The sequence below is a fragment of the Salvelinus namaycush genome, chromosome 2, assembly GCF_016432855.1.
Source record: "Salvelinus namaycush isolate Seneca chromosome 2, SaNama_1.0, whole genome shotgun sequence".
Taxonomy (NCBI): Eukaryota; Metazoa; Chordata; class Actinopteri; order Salmoniformes; family Salmonidae; genus Salvelinus; species Salvelinus namaycush.
In genome coordinates, this window is record NC_052308.1 from 23,346,342 (window position 1) to 23,370,021 (window position 23,680).

The 23,680-nt window shown below is 42.1% G+C and overlaps 1 protein-coding gene across 1 annotated transcript; it reads left to right on the forward strand.

The window, feature by feature from the left end:
* Positions 1-18,808: 18,808 nt before the first annotated feature.
* On the forward strand, positions 18,809-23,341 carry LOC120024954 (protein snail homolog Sna-like). The gene is made up of 3 exons (XM_038969345.1): positions 18,809-19,073; positions 19,628-20,140; positions 21,901-23,341. Exons 1-3 carry the CDS (start codon positions 18,998-19,000, stop codon positions 22,086-22,088), a joined length of 777 nt encoding a protein of 258 aa, XP_038825273.1. The 5' UTR covers positions 18,809-18,997; the 3' UTR covers positions 22,089-23,341.
* Positions 23,342-23,680: the final 339 nt, after the last annotated feature.

The following is a 23,680-nucleotide window of genomic DNA, read 5'->3' on the forward strand; positions in this document are numbered from 1 at the left end:
ACAATTGCACTGTGTTACTAATCTAGAAGAACAGAAAGTATAACACAGTTTTATGAGCTCTCCATTGCTAGCTTCCCTCTTACCTGCCTTAACACCTGAATAATGACAAACGGGGTAAGAATTACTCAGCCAATCAGATTGGCCAATTAAGTAACCAATTGATCAGCCTTTTTTTTTTTTAAGTAGTATACACTGAGCTGTTTCTATAACCATCTTTTACATATTGTGTCGTATAACATTGAATTGGATAACATTAGTAATGCCTTTTGGTCACCAAATAGCCCTGATCATGCAGTTCTGACACTAATGGAATAAAGGAACAATGGTGCAATCACGTGGGTCATCCTTTTTATTGCTATATGAAATGTTTTTAACACACACACAACAATCTGACAAAGTACATACGTGTAATGATACAAATACCTTTTAATTTCCCTCAACATATGTTTTAGCAAACATTTTTTGCATAGGCTTTGCACAGAAATATGCATGCCACTGACAGTTTTGCCATAGCCACAAACTATCAAGCCTACAAACATATCTCATTTGATATTTGTATTTATTATGGATCCCCATTAGTTGCTGCCAAAGCAGCAGCTACTCTTCCTGGGGTCCAGCAAAATTAAGGCAGTTTATACAATTTTAATGTACATTACAATACATTCACAGATTTCACAACACACTGTGTGCCCTCAGGCCCCTACTCCACCACTACCACATATCTACAGTACTAAATCCATGTGTATGTATAGTACGTATGTTATCGAATGTGTTTGTGTATGCATGTGTCTGTGCCTATGTTTGTGTTGCTTCACGGTCCCCGCTGTTCCATAAGGTGTTTTTTAATCTGTTTTTTTCAATCTAATTTTACTGCTTGCGTCAGTTACTTGATGTGGAATAGAGTGCCATGTAGTCATGGCTCTATGTAGTACTGTGTGCCTCCCATAGTCTGTTCTGGACTTGGGGACTGTGAAGTGACCTCTTGTGGCATGTCTTGTGGGGTATGCATGGGTGTCTGAGCTGTGTGCCAGTAGTTCAAACAGACAGCTTGGTGCATTCAACATGTCAATACCTCTTATAAATAAAAGTAGTGATGAAGTCAATCTCTCCTCCACTATCTCTGTGTACATCCAAGGGCCATCCGTGCTGCCCTGTTCTGCACCAATTGCAATTTTCCTAAGTCCTTTTTTGTGGCACCTGACCACACAACTGAACAGTAGTCAAGGTGAGACAAAACTAGGGCCTGTAGGACCTGCCTTGTTGATAGTGTTGTTAAGAAGGCAGAGCATTGCTTTATTATAAACAGACTTCTCCCCATCTTAGCCACTACTGCATCAATATGTTTTGGCCATGACAGTTTACAATCTAGGGTTACTCCAAACAGTTTAGTCATCTCAACTTGCTCAAATTCCACATTATTTATTACAAGATTTAGTTGAGGTTTAGGGTTTGGTGAGTGTTTTGTTCCAAATACAATGCTTTTAGTTTCAGAAATATTTAGTATAACTTATTCCTTGATATGTTCACATCTTCATTCTCTTGTCATGTACAGTACAGGTTCAAAAGTAATTTTTAGCTGCCAGTGAACAAGTGACAATTCCAAGTAACAAGCTTAGTGTTTTGAATCAAATGGGGTAGATAGGATTCCTTTGGGAAATACCTTAATCTACACAATATTGAACTATGCAAAATGTGTTTTAATTATGACTTTATTTCACTACACGGAAATATGCTGCCAATCAATTTATGTTGCATTTGTGAAGGTGTCTGAGCATGTCTGTTTGTGTGTGCATGGTGTGAGCAGATTAAAGGTCCCTGTTGTTCTTGTGTTAAAAGCACTCCCTGGTGCTGGGTGTTCAGTGGCTGAAGTTGTGGTGGCCTGGCTGTTGGAGGTAGGTTGTGCGTGTGCGGGGTGAGTGGCGCTGAGCTCGCTGGCGGACACAGTTCTGCCGCTGGATGCAGCTCCCTGTGAGGTGGTGGCGGTCCACCCGGGTCTGAGCCCTCTGGACACGAGCAACCTGCGAGACCTTAGCCAGCTGTCCAGCCATGGACACTGATACACGAATGATCCGGCTGGGGCTGGTGGTGCTTCTTTGGACTGGGACCTCTGGTTCTGACATCCTGCAGAGAAACAAATGCTTGTAAGCCCACAAATGCACACCTACATCTGTTCACATATACACGAGGACAATCAAATATTTGGAATCAGTGGCAGAACACGAATATTGTAAAATGCTTTGACAACTTCCTGTGTCAAATGCACAAAAGTCTCTCTCACCTGACACCAGTTTCTGAGATGGGTTCAGTCTCCTCAGTGACAGGTGAACTTCTGTAGATATATGTGTTAGCACACTCCACTACCTGCTCCTCCAATGGGTTCACTTCTGTAGAGCAACAAGAGAGCCAGCGTTACCCATATTCCCTCTAGCAGAGCACACTATGTAGCTACAGTCCAACCACTACTTCCTGTGAGACTGACCTTGATGGTTGATCAGAAGCCACCCTTCCTCAAGCATTTCTGCAGGGGTGGATGTCCTCTGGTCTGTAGAGATGTCATCATCTCTTCCAAAAAACAGACTTGTGAGCCTTCTGAACATGACTGGGTTCTGTTCTGTGCGGCGGTTGAAGGTGTTGTCTCAGACTCTGGGTCACAGACTTGGTTGTGATGTCCTTTCCTCTCCTTTCTTTGGCAGGAAACTTAGACGTAGCAGCAGAGGCTTTGGGTATCAAAATACTTCTCACAAAGACCTGGTTGAGAAAAACATTGTCATAAAGTCTGGGTCCCATAACTCAAACCTGCTGTAACAACATTGTCACCTCCTCCCAGCTGCCCACTGCACTGAGACTAGGAAACACTGTCACCACCGATAAATCCACGATAATTGAGAATTTCAATAAGAATTTTTCTACGGCTGGCCATGCTTCCACCTGGCTACCCCTACCCCGGTCAACAGCCCTGCACCCCCCACAGCAACTTGCCCAAGCCTCCCCCATTTCTCCTTCACCCAAATCCAGATAGCTGATGTTCTGAAAGAGCTGCAAAATCTGGACCCCTACAAATCAGCTGGGCTTGACAATCTGGACCCTCTCTTTCTAAAAGTATCCGCCGCAATTGTTGCAACCCCGATTACTAGCCTGTTCAACCGCTCTTTCGTATCGTCTGAGATCCCCAAAGATTGGAAACCTGGCCAAGGCTTTTGACTCTGTCAATCACCACATTCTTATCGGCAGACTCAACAGTCTTGGTTTCTCAAATGACTGCCTCGCCTGGTCCACCAACTACTTCTCAGACAGAGTACAGTGTGTCAAATTGGAGGGCCTGTTGTCCGGACCTCTGGCAGTCTCTATGGTGGTGCCACAGGGTTCAATCCTCGGGTCGACTCTTTTCTTTGTATACATTAATGATGTCGCTCTTGCTGCTGGTGATTCTCTGATCCACCTCTACGCAGACGAAACCATTCTGTATACTTCTGGCCCTTCTTTGGACACTGTGTTAACCAACCTCCAGACAAGCTTCAATGCCATACAACACTCCTTCCGTGGCCTCCAACTGCACTTAAATGCAAGTAAAACTAAATGCATGCTCTTCAACTGATCGCTGCCCACACCTGCCCGCCTGTCTAGCATCACTACTCTGGACGGTTCTGACTTAGAATATGTGGACAACTACAAATACCTAGGTGTCTGGTTAGACTGTAAACTAATTCCAGGCTCACATTAAGCATCTCCAATCCAAAATAAAATCTAGAACCGGCTTCCTATTTCGCAACAAAGCATCGTTCACTCATGCTGCAAAACATACCTTCGTAAAACTGCCTATCCTACCGATCCTTGACTTCGGCAATGTAATTTACAAAATAGCCTCCAACACTCTACTCAGCAAATTGGATGCAGTATATCACAGTGCCATCCGTTTTGTCACCAAAGCCCCATATACGACCCACCACTGCGACCTGTATGCTCTCGTTGGCTGGTCCTCGCTACATATTCGTCGCCAAACCCACTGGCTCCAGGTAATCTATAAGTCTTTGCTAGGTAAAGCTCTGCCTTATCTCAGCTCACTGGTCACCATTGCAACACCCACCCGTAGCAAGTGTTCCAGCAGGTATATTTCACTAGTCATCCCCAAAGCCAACACCTCGTTTGGCAGCCTTTCCTTCTAGTTCTCTGCTGCCAATGACTGGAACGAATTGCAAAAAATAAAAAAAATAAAAAATCACTGAAGTTGGAGACATATCTCCCTCACTAACTTTAAGCGTCAGCTGTCAGAACAGCTTACCGATCGCTGCAGCTGTACACAGCCCGTCTGTAAATAGCCCATCCAACCAACTACCTACCTACCTCATTCCCATATCTGTTTTTCTACTCTTTTGCACACCAGTATTTCTACTTGCACATCCTCATCTGTACATATATCACTCCAGTGTAAATTGCTAAATTGTAATTACTTCGCCATTTATTTCAATTGACTGATTTCCTTATAAGAAATGTAACTCAATAAAATCTTTGAAATTGTTGCATTTATATTTTTGTTCAGTGTATTTAAACAAGTATACTTAAGATATACCCCAAAAAAATCCTTTATTTGTATGTTTAGCTCACATAACATAATTTAAAAGTATGCATTAAGGTGTCTGTAATAGAATAAACGTGGCAAAAACAAATGTAGACACTAATAACATCATTTTTATAGCTTCCAAAATATTTTTCTACAACGTGTGGGAGTACCAAGATGGAAGCATGGAGGCTCCAAAACAGCACCCCTCGGGTCATCATTTTGTGTATATATAAATAATTGGCAGCTACTAAGCTGAGCAAATATGTGGCCTATTGCTGGGCCACCTCCCACTAGGTCCAGGTGTTGGTTTTTGCACTAGCACTACACAGCTGGTTTATATAACCAACTCATCATCAAGCTTTGATTATCGTTCCTGAATGCGTCAGATGTGTATGCAACTGACGTCATTATTCAAAACCTAAACAACAGCTTGAGCAGGAATCAAGGAAGGGACGAGGCTGGGATACCACTGAAAGGCTAAACAAACCATTTCACGATGACAAAGAAAACCTGAACATTAGCCTTATATCAGCAGAGAAAGAACTTTGAAATTAAAAACTGGATATGAAAGCTAGGCCTACTCCTTTGGTGCAGGTGACATAACATCAAAGTCTCGTCTGAAATTGGGGCAGTTGCAATGACATCCAGCGGTAGTTCAGCGACCGAAAGACTGGATAATAATAGAACACAGACATATTTAATGATCTCCTTTTTGGAAAGACGCCCCTCTTGCATTCATGTTACAGCATTGGAGAATGCCTGTCAATTACAAAATTCTGCAAACTGTGTTCATAAAGGACCGGTTTGGATGCACGCAGATGATAGCTATAAATAGAAAGACAAACGGCAAATAAAACTTACCTATATTCACAGAATATTTCCCAGTTTGAGTAGGACATTCTGTTAACCCCAAAATTGTATTTGATGAGATTTTGTAACCGATTCCTTCATTAATGCGTTTTCATGTGATGAGGTATCGTTTATACCATCTTTTTTTCCCAAAGATGTGCGTCTGTTCTTGATTCTCTGTCTGGTCTTTGGAACTGTTTCTTTCCAAATGTAATCAAAACAGCTGATCGAGTAACGCAGCAACGGTATCCCACTCCCGTTCGAGGTTTAGAACCAATCACGCAGTTAAAAAAGATACGGGTCTGCCCCTCATTTTGTGCAGACCTACATGGGCGTATTGGCCTTTTATGTTAAAAGAGTTGCACTTGCAGCAGCGTTGTCTATGCTTGAGGGGATTACCTTAAATGATCCTAAATTAACTGTTATTATTAGTGCTAAAATACTCACACCAACACCTCTGCAAAAGGACCAGCAGCAACCTTTGAAGGCTCCTTCGTCGTCACCTCAGGATTCTAATACATTTTTGACTAGGCCTATGCATATAGATTAGACCTATTATTGCATAAGTGCTTACGTATTTTCATTATTAGGCTACTTCCACCTTTTTCAAAACGTCATTATTAGAATAAATTGTCAACATTCTTGGTTATTTAACTATTTCTCTTTTTTTTTCTCAAGAATTCTCATACATAGTAAACGCAAACCCTTTATCCATTGACAAGTTCTAAAGCTAGGTAGGCCGCGTGATGTGTCAAATTGATGATAGTTATTAAGTGTGTTACAATGTATACAGCCTACAATGCATTAAATTCCCTTTCGTGCACTTGATTTGACGCAGTGGGATTTTTTTTTTACTGTGGCTAGGGCGGGATCTAATTTGAAAGTCGAATTTACGAACGTGCAACACCCTTGAAAATGACCTGTGTCAGTAAATGTACTTACATTGTTACAGTCACCAACGCTCTAGATAACATGTACACAGCATAACTAGGGCGAGTGAAATGAGGCGTTCTCTCATTTGTGTCTGGAAGTAGCCAGCCAACTTGAGCCAGTTTGCTTGGGTGCTCGAGTGCCATTGTGAGGTCAGAAAGCTCGGATCAACCCTACTTACTCCTTGGCCAGAGCTTCCAGTGTGCGCTCTGAATTTATGAAAGGACAATCTGATAAAGCTCTGAATTTACCAACGCACTCTGAGCGCCCTCAGGAACTCCAGAGTGAATTTATGAACACACCTTATGTAGATGTCAGATAAATGCAGTGTCAGTATATGGCCCCTTTTTTCTCTTTTTTTTTGTTTTTGCTGAACTCATATTGGTTTTATACACTGCTCAAAAAAATAAAGGGAACACTTAAACAACACAATGTAACTCCAAGTCAATCACACTTCTGTGAAATCAAACTGTCCACTTAGGAAGCAACACTGATTGACAATAAATTTCACATGCTGTTGTGCAAATGGAATAGACAACAGGTGGACATTATAGGCAATTAGCAAGACACCCCCAATAAAGGAGTGGTTCTGCAGGTGGTGACCACAGACCACTTCTCAGTTCCTATGCTTCCTGGCTGATGTTTTGGTCACTTTTGAATGCTGGCGGTGCTTTCACTCTAGTGGTAGCATGAGACGGAGTCTACAACCCACACAAGTGGCTCAGGTAGTGCAGCTCATCCAGGATGGCACATCAGTTCGAGCTGTGGCAAGAAGGTTTGCTGTGTCTGTCAGCGTAGTGTCCAGAGCATGGAGGCGCTACCAGGAGACAGGCCAGTACATCAGGAGACGTGGAGGAGGCCGTAGGAGGGCAACAACCCAGCAGCAGGACCGCTACCTCCGCCTTTGAGCAGGAGGAGCACTGCCAGAGCCCTGCAAAATGACCTCCAGCAGGCCACAAATGTGCATGTGTCTGCTCAAACGGTCAGAAACAGACTCCATGAGGGTGGTATGAGGGCCCGACGTCCACAGGTGGGGGTTGTGCTTACAGCCCAACACCGTGCAGGACGTTTGGCATAAGCCAGAGAACACCAAGATTGGCAAATTCGCCACTGGCGCCCTGTGCTCTTCACAGATGAAAGCAGGTTCACACTGAGCACGTGACAGAGTCTGGAGACGCCGTGGAGAACCTTCTGCTGCCTGCAACATCCTCCAGCATGACCGGTTGGCGGTGGGTCAGTCATGGTGTGGGGTGGCATTTCTTTGGGGGGCCGCACAGCCCTCCATGTGCTCGCCAGAGGTAGCCTGACTGCCATTAGGTACCGAGATGAGATCCTCAGACCCCTTGTGAGACCATATGCTGGTGCGGTTGGCCCTGGGTTCCTCCTAATGCAAGACAATGCTAGACCTCATGTGGCTGGAGTGTGTCAGCAGTTCCTGCAAGAGGAAGGCATTGATGCTATGGACTGGCCCGCCCGTTCCCCAGAACTGAATCCAATTGAGCACATCTGGGAAATCATGTCTCGCTCCATCCACCAACGTCACGTTGCACCACAGACTGTCCAGGAGTTTGGCAGATGCTTTAGTCCAGGTCTGGGAGGAGATGCCTCAGGAGACCATCCGCCACCTCATCAGGAGCATGCCCAGGCGTTGTAGGGAGGTCATACAGGCACGTGGAGGCCACACACACTACTGAGCCTCATTTTGACTTGTTTTAAGGACATTATATCAAAGTTGGATCAGCCTGTAGTGTGGTTTTCCACTTTAATTTTGTGTGACTCCAAATCCACACCTCCATGGGTTGATAAATTTGATTTCCATTGATAATTTTTGTGTGATTTTGTTGTCAGCACATTCAACTATGTAAAGAAAAAAGTATTTAATAAGAATATTTAATTCATTCAGATCTAGGATGTGTTATTTTAGTGTTCCCTTTATTTTTTTGAGCAGTGTGTATAGGTCTAGATAAATATTTTGTATTGTTTCCATAGGTCGATTGAATTGAATCATGTTTCCATGATTACAGTTAGATGCTAGTATTCTACTTACACAGTCAGCATTGCTCAACAGTCAGATGTTAATTGGTTATATTTTAAACAAAAATAGTTCCACAATCAAAGACACTCGGATGCAGTTTTGCAGCAACTCTGTCAATTGGTGTCAATGTTTTTCTTTCATTTTGTCACAGCAAAGTCTGGGTGACTTTCTCAGTAGGCGTACACACACACACACACACACACCAGTGGCGGTCGGTGCCATTTAAGATGAGGGAGGCCAAAAATGTTTTTAATGAGCATGGCCTTATTTCTATTACAGCATATTGGATGACTAGCATTCATATTCCATTCACCCAGCTCAATGTAACATCGATAGGTGTAGGCTACTACGTGCTACTTTAATTTTCCCTATACCCATCATGAGGTTGCCACAACCTAGCCTATAAGTTTACGACGTAAACAGGTAGAGAGAAATTTGAGTAATTATGGTGACAGATACATTCAATACCGCCTTGCACACTCTTGCCTGCATTGAGCTGATCTAGGGTGTAATCATTAGTCCAACAGTTGCAAACAAGAGTTTTTATTGGACAAATTCAGGTATGTTTATCCCCGTTTGCTTCCGTTGAAGAAAAGTTTTTCAACAGAATCGGCGGAATGAATACACCCCTGATCACACGCAAACACAGTTCACTTTCATAGCAGCCACATACAAACAGCATGATCCCTTTTATAATTGTATAATTCCTTCTCACATCTACGCGCTCTCCTCCGCTCACATTTTCCCTTCGCTTGTGGGCAGACTTCAGTGCACAATACATTAGCTGTCTGTGACCAGGCGAAAAAACCTTTCCAAGCCAAATCTTCAAACCGCTACACACAGCCTACATCGTTGTCATCATGTTAGCTAGCATCTTAGTCAACATAGCTACTAGAACTAAAGTGTTAGTAAACCGCTACAATCATGCAGTACAGTGTACAGTCAGCAAGCAGTTTAGTAGTTACACGGGTGGGCCCTGGTGCCATTAAATTAATAAAACCAAAAGCTTACCTTGACTTGGAAGAGTTCCAGTGTTGGATAGCCAGCTAACTAACATATCATCCCTCTCTGTTTGAGCCAGGTGTTTGAGTAGGCTAACTAGCAAGAAGCATTCACTAGCTAAGTAAGTGAAAGTTAAAAAAATAAAAAATAATGATCCTTTATTTAACCAGGTAGGCTAGTTGAGAACAAGTTCTCATTTACAACTGCGACCTGGCCAAGATAAAGCAAAGCAGTGCGACACAAACAACAACACAGAGTTACACATGGAATAAACAAGCGTACAGTCAATAACACAATAGAAAAAAAAGAAAGTCTATATACAGTGTGTGCAAATGGCGTGAGGAGGTAGGCAGTAAGTGAAAAAAATACAACCAAATATCCCTCTCTTGCTTCTTAATTTTTTAAGAAATTAAGTTGTTCAAAACTGTTCAACTATTGTCTTTCTCTCTTTGTGTCAACTACTCACCACATTTTATGCACTGCAGTGCAGTGATAGCTAGCTGTAGCTTATGCTTTCAGTACTAGATTTATTCTCTGATCCTTTGATTGGGTGGATAACATGTCAGTTCATGCTGCAAGAGCTCTGATAGGATGGAGGACGTCCTCTGGAAGTTGTCATAATTACTGTGTAAGTCTATGGAAGGGGGTGGGAACCTCAAGCCTCCTAGGTTTGTATTGATGTCAATGTACACAGAGGACAGGAACACCATGGTGCTACCCTACAGAGTGCGGTTGAGGCTACTGTAGATCTTCATTACATAACGGTGTGTTTAATCAATTATTTGGTTACGTGAATATGTTTAGCATAGTTTTATCTAAAAATTATAACTTTTGAAATGTTTCACTATTTTTATTTTTATGAAATTCACTGAGCAGGGTTTGGCCCTCCCCTTCCTCCTCTGAGGAACCTCCATTGTGTCACACACACACACACACACACACACACACACACACACACACACACACACACACACACACACACACACACACACACACACACACACACACACACACAAACACACAGGGCCAGATTAAGAAATCATAGCCTTTGTTTTTTTTCTCTTCCAGGCACACCATCATTTTCTGTAAACAAATCCGTGCACTAAAATGCAATTCAATGCGTGGTAAAAAAGAGAAATAGAGCATTTACAATAAAGCCATAATAACGTTTGCCATGTGGTGTAGGCTACAGTTGAGCGTTTTTAGGATTTCCACACATGGAGATTTTTTGTTGTTGCAGGGTTCGAAAAAAAATCAATCTTTTAAAAAAGCATTTCATGCAATTCTAAGTCATTTACATGACAGAAGACAGCTGAATTTGTTTTAATACTACACAAAAGACATGAGTGCCAACTCTGACTGACAAATTGAGATCAATTCAAACAAACAATAGCCCAGGCCAATGAATTGAATATTAGGAGGAAACATATACAGTTGAAGTTGGAAGTTTACATACACCTTAGCCAAATACATTTAAACTCAGTTTTTCACAATTCCTGACATTTAATCCTAGTAAAAGTTCCCCAACTTAGGTCAGTTAGGATCACCACTTTATTTTCAGAATGTGAAATGTCAGAATAATAGTAGAGAGAATGATTTATTTCAGCTTTTATTTCTTTCATCACATTCCCAGTGGGTCAGAGGTTTACATACACTATATTAGTATTTGGTAGCATTGCCTTTAAATTGTTTAATTTAGGTCAAATGTTTCGGATTGCCTTCCACAAGCTTCCCACAATATGTTGGGTGAATTTTGGCCCATTCCTCCTGACAGAGCTGGTGTAACTGAGTCAGGTTTTTAGGTCTCCTTGCTCGCACACGCCTTTTTCAGTTCTGCCCGCAAATTTTCTATGGGATTGAGGTCAGAGCTTTGTGATGGCCACTCCAATACCTTGATTTTGTTGTCCTTAAGCCATTTTGCCACAACTTTGGAAGTATGATTGAGGTCATTGTCCATTTGGAAGACCCATTTGCGACCAAGCATTAACTTCCTAACTGATGTCTTGAGATGTTGCTTCAATATATCCACATAATTTTACTTCCTCATGTTGCCATCTATTTTGTGAAGAACACCAGTCCCTCCTGCAGCAAAGCACCCCCACAACATGATGCTGCCACCCCCGTGCTTCACGGCTGGGATGGTGTTGTTCGGCTTGCAAGTCTCCCCCTTTTTCCTCCAAACATAAAGATGGTCATTATGGCCAATCAATTCTACTTTTGTTTCGTCAGTACAGAGGACATTTTTCCGAAAAGTACGATCTTTGTCCCCATGTGCAGTTGCAAACCGTAGTCTAGCTTTTTTATGGCGGTTTTGGAGCCGTGGCTTCTTCCTTGCTGAGCAGCCTTTCAGGTTATGTTGATATAGGACTTGTTTTACTGTGGATATGGATACTTTTGTACCTGTTTCCTCCAGCATCTTCACAAGGTCCTTTGCTGTTGTTCTGGGATTGATTTGTATTTTTCACACCAAAGTACGTTCATCTCTAGGAGACAGAACGCGTCTCCTTCCTGAGCGGTATGACGGCTGCGTGGTTTCATGGTGTTTATACTTGCGTACTATTGTTTGTACAGATGAACGTGGTACCTTCAGGTGTTTGGACATTGCTCCCAAGGATGAACCAGACTTGTGGAGGTCTCCAATTATTTTTCTGAGGTCTTGGCTGATTTTTTTTGATTTTCCCATGATGTCAAGCGAAGAGGCAGTGAGTTTGAAGGTAGGCCTTGAAATACATCCACAGTTACACCTCCAATTGACTCAAATGATGTCAATTAGCCTATCAGAAGCTTCTAAAGCCATGACATAATTTTCAAGAATTTTCCACGCTGTTTAAAGGCACAGTCAACTTAGTGTATGTAAACTTCTGACCCACTGGAATTGTGATACAGTGAAATCTGTCTGTAAACAATTGTTGGAAAAATTACTTGTGTCATGCACAAAGTAAAACTATAGTTTGTTAACAAGAAATTTGTGGAGTAGTTGAAAAACTTGTTTTAATGACTCCAACCTAAGTGAATGTAATCTTCCGACTTCAACTGTATGCAGTATATATTTATACAGTACCAGTCAAAAGTTTGGACACACCTACTCATTCAAGGGTTTTTCTTATTTGTACTTTTTTCCACATTATAGAATAATAGTAAAGACATCAAAACTATGAAATAACACATATGGAATCATGTAGTAACCAAAAAAGTGTTAAACAAATCAAAAATATTTTATATTTTACATTCTTCAAAGTAGCTACCCTTTGCCTTGACACTCTTGGCATTCTCTCAACCAGCTGCACCTGGAATGCTTTTCCAACAGTCTTGAAGGAGTTCCCACATATGCTGAGCACTTGTTGGCTGCTTTTCCTTCACTCTGCGGTCCAACTCATCACAAACCATCTCAATTGGGTTGAGGCCAGGTCATCTGATGCAGCACTCCATCACTCTCCTTATTGGTCAAATAGCCCTTACATAACCTTGAGGTGTGTTGGGTCATTGTCCTGTTGAAAAAAAAATGATAGTCCCACTAAGCGCAAACCAGATGGGATGGCATTTTGCTGCAGAATGCTGTGGTAGCCATGCTGGTAAACTTCTTGGCGCTACGGATCCCTTTAGCGGGATCATTTTCCTTAACAACCGCTGAATTGCAGGGCGCCAAATATTACTACAAATATTTATAATCACAAGTGAAATATACCAAAACACAGCTTAGCTTGTTGTTAATCCACCTATCATGTCAGATTTTGAAAATATGCTTTACAGCGAAAGCAATCCAAGCTTTTGTGAGTGTATCAATCAATGCTAGAACAGCTAGCCCCAAATTAGCATGGTCACGAAAGTCAGAAAAGCAATAAAATTGATCACTTTCCTTTGATAATCTTCGGATGTTTGCACTCACGAGACTCCCAGTTACACAATAAATGTTCATTTTGTTCGATAAATATTACTTTTATAACAAAAAAACGCCATTTGGGTTGCGCGTTATGTTCAGAAAACCACAGCCTCGTTCCGTTCGACGAAAATTCCAAAAAGTATCCGTAATGTTCGTAGAAACATGTGAAATGTTTTTTATAATCAATCCTCAGGTTGTTTTTAACATACATAATCGATAATATTTCAACCGGACCGTAACCTATTCAATAAAAGAGAGAAAGAAAATGGAGAGCTACCCCTCTCGCGCGCAGGAACTAATCAAAGTTCCTGACTAGTTTTTAAAATCTCGCTAATTTTTCAAAATAAAAGCCTGAAACTATGTCTAAAGCCTGGTCACAGCCTGAGGAAGCCATTGGAAAAGGAATCTGGTTGTTACCCTTTTAAATGGAAGAAAGACGGGAAATGAAACACAGATTTTTTTTAAAGAAAATCACTTCCGGGTTAGATTTCCTCAGGTTTTCGCCTGCAAAATCAGTTTTGTTATACTCACAGACAATATTTTGACAGTTTTAGAAACTTTGGAGTGTTTTCTATCCTAATCTGTAAATTATATGCATATTCTACGATCTGGACCTGAGAAATAGTCCGTTTACCTTGGGAACGTTATTTAAAAAAAATAAAAAATAATAATCTGACCCCTAGCGTCAAGAAGTTAATAAGGTTAGTTGAAATGCATTCCAGGTGACTACCTCATGAATCTGGTTGAGAGAATGCCAAGGGTGTGCAAAGCTGTCATCAAGGCAATGGGTAGCTATTTTGAAGAATGTAAAATATAAAATATATTTTGATTTGTTTAACATCTTTTTGGTTACTACATGATTCCATATTTGTTATTTCATCGTTTTGATGTCTTCACTATTATTCTACAATGTAGAAAATAGTAAAAATAAAGAAAAACCCTCGAATGAGTAGGTGTGTCCAAACTTTTGACTGGGACTGTATATCATGGGGTACAGTAGGCTACTAAAGGGCCCAGCCCCTGACTCACACAAAATAAATTCACATTTATTTATTATGCAGTTTATTTTTTATTTTGTATTCATTTCATCAGTTACCCAATCAAGGCAGGGCCCCCCAGTTACCCACGTGGGCCACCTACCTCCTCTCCTCCCCAATCTGATGATTTGCAGAGCGGCAGCAGCAGGCTGTCTACACTCATTGGTAGATACAGTAAAAGAATACTAAATATATAATACATACAGTACATATTTTCTTTTTGGGGGGAGGGGTTTCCTCTTGGGCCTCCCACAGGCCTGGGCCCAGGGGCTTCAGCCTTGGTAAGCCCCTGCATCAAACTGGCCCTGCACGCGCACACACACACACACACACACACACACACACACACACACACACACACACACACACACACACACACACACACACACACACACACACACACACACACACACACACACACACACACACACACACACACACACACACACACACACACACACACACACAGGGGATTTTAGGGTGATCATAAGGATTAAGTAAACGTAGGCCTACGTCTTGGTATCCTTTTGGATAACATGACATTTAGCAGCCTCTTGTGCATCCCTACAAGGAGGCATCACCCAGCAGTGTCTCTGGCTCTGCAGAGAGCAGGTGCCAAGGACAAGCTGTGCCTTTACTAAGTAAACACAGTAATACCAGGGACCCCCCCCTCTCCCTCTCTCTCCCTCTCTCTCCCCCCTCTCACTCTCTCTCCCACTCCCTCCCTCTCTCTCCCCCCCACTCTCTCTCCCTCTCTCCCTCTCACACCTGTTGTTAATCCATTTTTTTTACAAACAAAATATTATGTAATGTTTATTTTTGACTGAGTCTAAAATATATTTGTATACAATAGGCCTATTGTGTGAAAGTATATATGTAACCGATGTGAAATGGCTAACTAGCAGGGTGTCCGCTAATAGCGTTTCAATCGGTGACGTCACTTGTTCTGAGACCTTGAAGTAGTTCTTCCCCTTGCTCTGCAAGGGCTGCGACTTTTGTGGCGCGATGGGTAACGATGCTTCGAGGGTGGCTGTTGTCGATGTGTGCAGAGTGTCCCTGGTTCGAGCCCAGGTAGAGGTGAGGAGAGGGACGGAAGCTAAACTGTTACATTGGTGCCGTGACCCTGGTTGCTGTGGAAAAGGAGGAGGTCAAAAGGGAGGTGAGTGTAACCGATGGGAAATAGATAGCGGTGGTGCGCGCTAATAGTGTTTCAGTCGGTGACGTCACTCGCTCTGAGACCTTGAAGTAGTTGTTCCCCTTGCTCTGCAAGGGCTGCGGCTTTTGTGGCGCGATGTGTAACGATGCTTCGAGGGTGGCTGTTGTTGATGTGTGCAGAGTGTCCCTGGTTCGAGCCCAGGTAGGGGCGAGGAGAGGGATGGAAGCTAAACTGTTACATATACAGTAGGCTTTATGCAGGCATTGCACTTGTACACAACATTTTGTTTAATTCTCCTTCCCCCCTGACTTTGTCCTGGTTTATTTCAAATTTATGTAGCAGAACTCATAGCATAGACCTACTACAGGCTGATACCGCTGTGAGTCATTCTCCCTATCTCATCCATTGAGTTACATACCGAATAGGCTACTTTCAAAAGCAAATAACAGACACAAAGATTATGTACTACGGAAGTCTAGATATACCAGAAAAGTATATCTTGACAAAACAACTTTGTCATGTAAGGATCATGAGAAAAATAAATTGTAATAAGAAGAGGCATTTTACTTTTATTCATGTGTCCTCGCTGGACTTCTGTAGATCTGTCCTTCAGCACCACAATACTTTGCCCACCATTTGTGGCTGAAATGACAAATAGACTGCAGCCTTCATGAAATGTCACTTTACCCGTTTTACTAGTTTTATTTTTCTCTACTGCTTGTTAATTGTTGTTTGTGACTGTGTTTTTGCTGCTATTGACAGGCCAACCTCCCTGTTAAAATTATTAAAGATATTAAAATAAACTTTTATTGGTAGTCTCGTAAACTTTCATTGGTAGTCTGCAACCACAGACCTCAATGTTAACTTTTCTTGCACTGAACATTCCACATTCAATCCATTTCAAAACATGTCTTTATATTTGAATTGTATTGGAGACAAAACTGGAAGCCATCTACAACTGACAGACATAATACAATTTCTGCCTGGGTTAATCTCTAATAAAAATGAATGTGTTGATCCACCCTGGGCTCTGCAGCCTATCATCAATACTGCCACTCCTATTTATATGTAACCGTATGAAATGGCCTGCTAGTAGGCGGGGTGTGTGCTAATAGCGTTTCAATCGGTGACGTCACTCGCTCTGAGACCTTGAAGTAGTTGTATCTCTTGCTCCACAAGGGCCAAGACTTTTGTGGAGCGATAGGTAAAGATGTTTCGTGGGAGGCAGTTGTTGATGTGTGCAGACAATCCCTGGTTTGAGCCCAGGTAGGAGCGATGAGGTGGGCAGAAGCAACACTGTTACAGAGAGTTTATCTCTTGATTTCCACACACCAACTTTTGTTATGTCTTGATCATGAGAACATTTTATTGTGATCTTGACAAAACAACTTTTGTTATGTTGTGATCACAAAACATATTTATTGATCTAGAAAAAACTAGTGATTTGTTTTATTTATTCATATGTCCTCTCTAGATTTCTGTAGTGGACTTCTATACCAGGCTGCTTATTTGTAAATCTGACTTGAAAATTGTTCATGATAAATAGGTTGCATGCCCAATGGAAATGCAGGAAATTAACTGGATTTCATTGATTTCAAACTTGTCTGCTTTTGCAGGTGACTCAATGCCAACCACTCTTCGAAAATGTGTGACATAGCGCCATCTTGTGTGTACTTATCGAACTGAAACATGCTGCTATTGAACTTTTCAGCTACTATTTCTTCCCAAAGGGTGGCGCCATGACATACCAGGAGTAACCTAGGCACTGTTGGCAACTGTAATTCGGACCTATTTTTCTCAACATGGTCTCAGAGCATTTCGTATTATTCTGTACGTAAATCCAAGACACTCTGTTTAGTATGATATGTTACGTTTGGTATGGTTACATAAGAGAGATGGTTACTTAAGGCAGAAACTGAAGTATTTTTATTTTTTTATTTTATTTATTTCACCTTTATTTAACCAGGTAGGCTAGTTGAGAACAAGTTCTCATTTAGAACTGCGACCTGGCCAAGATAAAGCATAGCAGTGTGAACAGACAACAACACAGAGTTACACATGGAGTAAACAATAAACAAATCAATAACACAGTAGGAAAAAAAACTAAATGAGTCTATATACATTGTGTGCAAAAGGCATGAGGTAGGCAATAAATAGGCCATAGGAGCGAATAATTACAATTTAGCAGATTAACACTGGAGTGATAAATCATCAGATGATCATGAGCAAGTAGAGATACTGGTGTGCAAAAGAGCAGAAAAATAAATAAATAAAAACAGTAAGGGGATGAGGTAGGTAAATTGGGTGGGTTGTTTACGTATGGTGGTTGGTCGGATGTTAAATGGAAATGCCTGGCAACCCAAAGGTTGCGAGTTTGAATCTCATCAACTTTTCAACTACATATACTTTTTTTTTTGCTAATTTGGAACGACATAGCATGTTAGCTAACCCTCCCCTAACCCTAACCTCAACCCTTTTAGCTAACACTTAATCTAACCCTAAACTTAACCCTTTTAGCTAACCCTTCCCCTAACCCCAACCCTTTAACCTAACTCCTAAACTTAACCCTAACCCCTAAACCGAATTCCTAGCCACCTAGCTAGAATTCATAATATATCATATGTTTTGAAAATTCGTAACATATTGAACGTTTGGCAAATTCGTAAAACATACAACAAAATGTGTAACATATTATACGTTTAGCAAATTCCAGATTTATTTAAATAATAATACGAAATACTCTGAGACCAGGTAGATTTTTCTTGACATAATAAACGCTTGCCAAGTATTAATCCCACAATACTTAAATCATTTATCGTATCTGAATAAGATGTCCCTTATCCAAATGTTGCACGTTGATCATGCTGAAGAAAACAATAAAAAAGGACTGTCTCGCCCTATGTGGCCTAATCAGTTGGACTGTAGGCCTATGGACCTATTGATAGAATCGACATACACAGCAGTCAAACCATCATTCTCCTGTTTCAGACATACTGGCGTCTTAAAGAACAATCATTATTGTCTTGAAGTCGAATAAATGAGCTGTTTAGTGATCTGACACGTTTGCGCAATTGTCTCCATGCACGTCTCCAAATGGGTCAATCTGTTTATGGAAGCGCGCTATTGCCCTCAAGAGTTTAATTTGCGTAATCGGAATGGTCAAGACTATTGCATTGATGTGTGTTGTATGCAGGTCAATTTGATAGATGGCCATTGTTATCGCTTTTGGGGCACATGTTTTTGTTTAGGAATGGGTTAGCGAGTGTCGCTTCCTGCGCTCATATGTAGGTGGGGTGTGCCCTCGGGGCGAGCACACCCCCATTGCCTGTGTCAGAGTATTTCAGCAGAAGAGAGAGCAGCATTTTGGAGACAGTCACACAGTGGTCCACAGTTGAACAAGTTCAGACAAACTGGTGGACTATACGTTTCAGTAATCTTGTATTATTTCTATATACCGCTATTCTCATGTGGATCTAAGTCCTAGACGTTTGCCTATTTCCACAGTTTGAACCAGTGGATATTTTGCGCACATATTTCGCAAAGTGGAAAAATGCCTCGGTCTTTCTTGGTCAAAAAGTATTTCGCCAACAAAAAACCCAACTACAGTGAATTGGAGTGTCAAAATGGTGAGTAGCTTTACTTTATTTATTCCTTGTATGAAGCTGAATACATACATGTATAAAATATTACAGAATAGGAGACACCTGTTTTCTCTATTAGTGTTCCTTACAGTAAACCTCTGGAAATATGTTTTATTTTATGATCTTAAGTTTTTACAACTGTTTCCATTACAACCTTCTCCATGTTGGCAACCTTAATAAATTATACTCTCTCTCAGTTTTCAAGTAAGGCCCATTATAAAAGTTCCCCCTAAACTGTACAGAGCTACCATTCATGTTTCTACCCCATGTAAATATGTGGGAGGAAATGGCCCATGAAATCTCATCTTTGCTGAAACTTATTTTTTTTGTGTGTGTAAAATGCTCTGGAGAAACTTGACAGTGGCAGTTGTTGCTTTACAAGTTGAAAATATGTTGCCTATCCAAATTTCATCATATATTTTTTATTGTGTTGTCGTTCCAGTTACATTAATCGTATGTACATGATGAAAACATCTTAGTATCTGACAACAGTGCTGTAAATGTACCTCTGTATTCTAACCCTTTTCCTCATCCCTCAGCCACCTCACTGGAGAGGTACCCACTAGCTGAGCTTCCAGCAGGGGACAACAACTCAGCTACCACCTGTTACACAGCGGGACTGGTATGGGACGTGAGCTTCCTTCCAGCCCTCTACATCCCCACATTCCCCACTGATGCCTCTCCCACCCCTGGACCCCTGGACCTCAGCTCCCCCTCCAGCCTCAGCAGCAGTGCCAGTAGCAGTGGGGAGGAGGACGAGGGGCGCACCTCTGACCCCCCCCGCCCCGAACCCACAGACACCTACCACCCCCCTCAGCGCCCCAAACGCACCAGCACCAAGAGTCATGGGGCCCCGAACGAGGATGAGAGAGTGGCCCCAGTCACTGCAGCAAGGCCAGCCTTCTTCTGCAAGCACTGCCCTAAAGAGTACACCAGCCTGGGGGCTCTGAAGATGCACATTCGCTCACACACGCTACCCTGTGTCTGCCCCACCTGCGGGAAAGCCTTCTCCAGGCCCTGGCTGCTGCGCGGTCACATTCGCACACACACTGGTAAGAACTCCTACACTTGCCATTTGGTATGACTTTGGTGGAAGGGAGGTTTGGTTACTCAGTTGATTGGATCATCATTACAGTGTAGTGGTAGACATGAGCACATGAAGAAGCCCTGTGGGCTCGTTGGTCATTGATCACTCATAGAGTACCATAGTATGAGTCATAGTACCCATAAATAGTTTGGAAATAGTTCCAATCGTTTTTTCCCCACAATTCATTTTTCCCATAGGGGATTTTAGAAAAACTTAAAATAAGGGATGTGTTTCGTGTAGGCTTACCCTGGCATGACATTTTGATAACCGTGTAAATCTTTCTAGAACAAGGTGACTTTTATCAATATTCACCTCTGTTTACCCCCAACAAATGCTAATTAGCTGCTAATGTGGCTATTATAAAGATATACAAATACCATGTGGATCTGGACAAGACTGCGAAGTTGAGGAAAAGGTAATAATCTCTGGATTAACTATCTAATGTTAGATAAATGTAGTAATTAATATATTGGTTACATTTCTTTAAATGTACCTGTTAGCAAAGGTGCCAGCTAGAGATGACGTGCAGGAGCTTGCAGGGATTTGTTGTCTTGCATGATGTCTACTTTGATGCTAGTTAGCATTTTCGAAACTCTGAGAGTGAATAGAGCCGAATATATTGATGAAAGTCACCTTGTCCGAGAAAGATTTACATGGTTATCAAAACGTCACACCAGGGTAAGCCTACACTAAACGCAGACCGTATTTTAAGCGTTTCTAAAATCCCCTATGGGAAAAATGTATGGTTGAAAACCAATTGGAACCATTTCCCTGTTTGACCTCTAGGTTTTATGGGTATTATGACACCTCCACTGTGGGGTTCTATTGTGACTCTACCTTACTGCATTTAATTTATTTTATTTTATTGTATCTATTATTTAACTAGGCGTCAGTTAAAAACAAATTCTTATTTATAATGACAGCCTACCCCGGCAAAACCCGGACAACGCTGGGCCAATTGTGCACCGCCCTATGGGACTCCCAATCACGGCCGGATGTGATACAGCCTGAAATGAAACCAGGGACTGTAGTGACACCTCTAGCACTTAGATGTAGTGCCTTAGACCTCTGCACCACTTGGGTGCCCTAACAATGACTCACTGAGAATGATCGTATCATTGGCTACTGTTTGAGACAACAGAATGCAGGATTATCTTGTGATGAAGGGGACAAAGAGCATAAGGAAGCTCTCAGCTATCAAACTGCCCACTTACCACCAGCAGCAACTTGAAAGTAGTAATCTAATTTGGCACTGATTTAATCATGTTAATTCAAGTGTGGTCGTGATTCACCCAGCCTGACACCAGATTCATCATTACCCTTTAAATGAGCTTTGAGGGTGATTCACTAAGGTGTTAATGAACAACTCTGCTGAGCCCGAGACAGCCAAATTGATATTATTGTGTGGGGGAGAAAAGTTTGCCCTTTATTGCTAATCAAAGCCAAGGTTCACAGATACAGACAGAGGCTTAAAGGCGCGGACACACCAATAGCGTTTGCGGGCCGAGAGTACTTAGCACCTCTGAACAGAGTGCCGGCTGTGTCTGTCTTCATGTAGAATTGTGCGACAATGTCGGTAGTCAGACGTACATCAGCAGATGGTCCCTAAAACACACCACACAAACGAACAGCAGATCAACATTCGGTGCGGTGTGTGTGGTCCTTAAAGTCACAGTTAGTGTCATGCATCTCTAACCCATGCTCCTCCTACAATCTCCTCCTTAGGTGAACGCCCGTTCTCCTGCCAACACTGTAACCGTGCCTTTGCTGACCGCTCCAACCTGCGGGCGCACCTGCAGACCCACGCTGAGGTGAAGAAGTACCAATGTGGCGTGTGTTCCCGTACCTTCAGCCGCATGTCCCTCCTCCAGAAACACAGTGCAGCCAGCTGCTGCTCCTCCTCCACAGCATGAGCAGGAATGAGCCAGGCAGTTATCCCCAGAGGGACCTCAGGGCGGTGGGGGCATCTACAGACCCATACCATAAGCAAGACCAGAGGAGCCTGAACCAATCTGCCAACAGAGACCATAGATCCACCATTTACTAGTAGAAGAGGAAGTTGACCCTGACTCATCTCTTTGAATGCAACTTCCATAGCCATGTCAGTTTCTCTGTTTCAATCACATTTATGGAATTCCTCAAATTTTCAAACTCCTCCCATTGCAAGCTAAATCTGGTAGATGTTCTGAACTCTGTAATCCTGCCATTCTTCCAGTCCCAACATTGTTTTTCCTCATACATATTGTAGACTCATGGGGGTTAGTGTGCCCGTGTACTTTTGAGTCTAGCCCAGCCTCGGTGTTGGCCAGGCCAGCTCCGGATCATCATGGCCTAGACACAGACACAGCTGCTGAGAGATGTAAGGGTGCGTGGGTGGGATACATCTCTCAGCATGACATACACACACAGCTGTCGCTGGTAGAGTGGTGTAGATAGACAGGGTGCTAACAGGTGCTCTGGCCCTGACCTCTACTGGGCCGATAACAGGTGACTTCCACCGCCCCTAGAAAGAGGAAGTATGTCATCATCACAAAGAGGATGGAGTCCGTTGGTCCCTTTGTATGCTTTTGTCTCCAGTGGGTTTGTCTTAAGCCGTTATTTTGACCACACCAAGCCCCACTGTAATCTGATGTGTTTCCGAAATAGGATAAAGCCATTTGTTTCTGTTGTCATTCCTCATGGAAGCTTTGCTCCTTCAATGTTGTTTAAATTCCTGAATGAAAATCTAAGCCATGCACTCCAGGTTACCACAGTGTTAATTATTCCCATTGTTCTCGACAATGGTAGAGAGAACCACCATTTTTGTAAGATATAAACTTGTTTTATGAAATGTATTATATTAAACCAAAGATGTGCCGTGCCTTCTTACCTCAACTGGTAGTAGTTTTTTTTAAATGTTGACTAAGTGTATTAATATTATGCATCAAACACTCAGAACTGGGGGAAGGGGGGGCCAAATAAAATGTCTCATAGAGGCACGGTTTCACAGCCCTGGCTGTACAGAGATGGATAAAAAAATCCTAAACCTTATATGGTGGTGTTTTACAGTGCAATGTTCAGATTGTATGTAGTCTTATTTCAATGTTTTACTGTGTTTGTTTGTCTTTCACTTCTATTTCAAATATTTCATAGCTGATGGATTTACATTCAATAAAGTAATTTATGTAAAAAGAAGTGTTGTTACTTTTAAAATTAGCTTCTTTTTTTTTAGTCTGAGTTAACACTGCTTATACAACAGCCAGATATGTGCATGTTTGGTTAGAGACTGTTAATTAGGATATGGCTCTCTTTCAGCAACTGTAAATGTAGTGTGTTGGTTGTGGAGGGGCAGTTTGAGTTGGACATTGTGACGTTAAGAGAGAGGCAGGTGAACACACTGAGTGATGGACAGGTACAACTGCATGCACCTGCTCAATGTCTCCACCTCTCCACTCGCCTCCTGCAGCCACTGTTTAAACACTGTGCGCAAATGTGTGAAAGAGAGAGTAGATTTGTTGGCCAACAT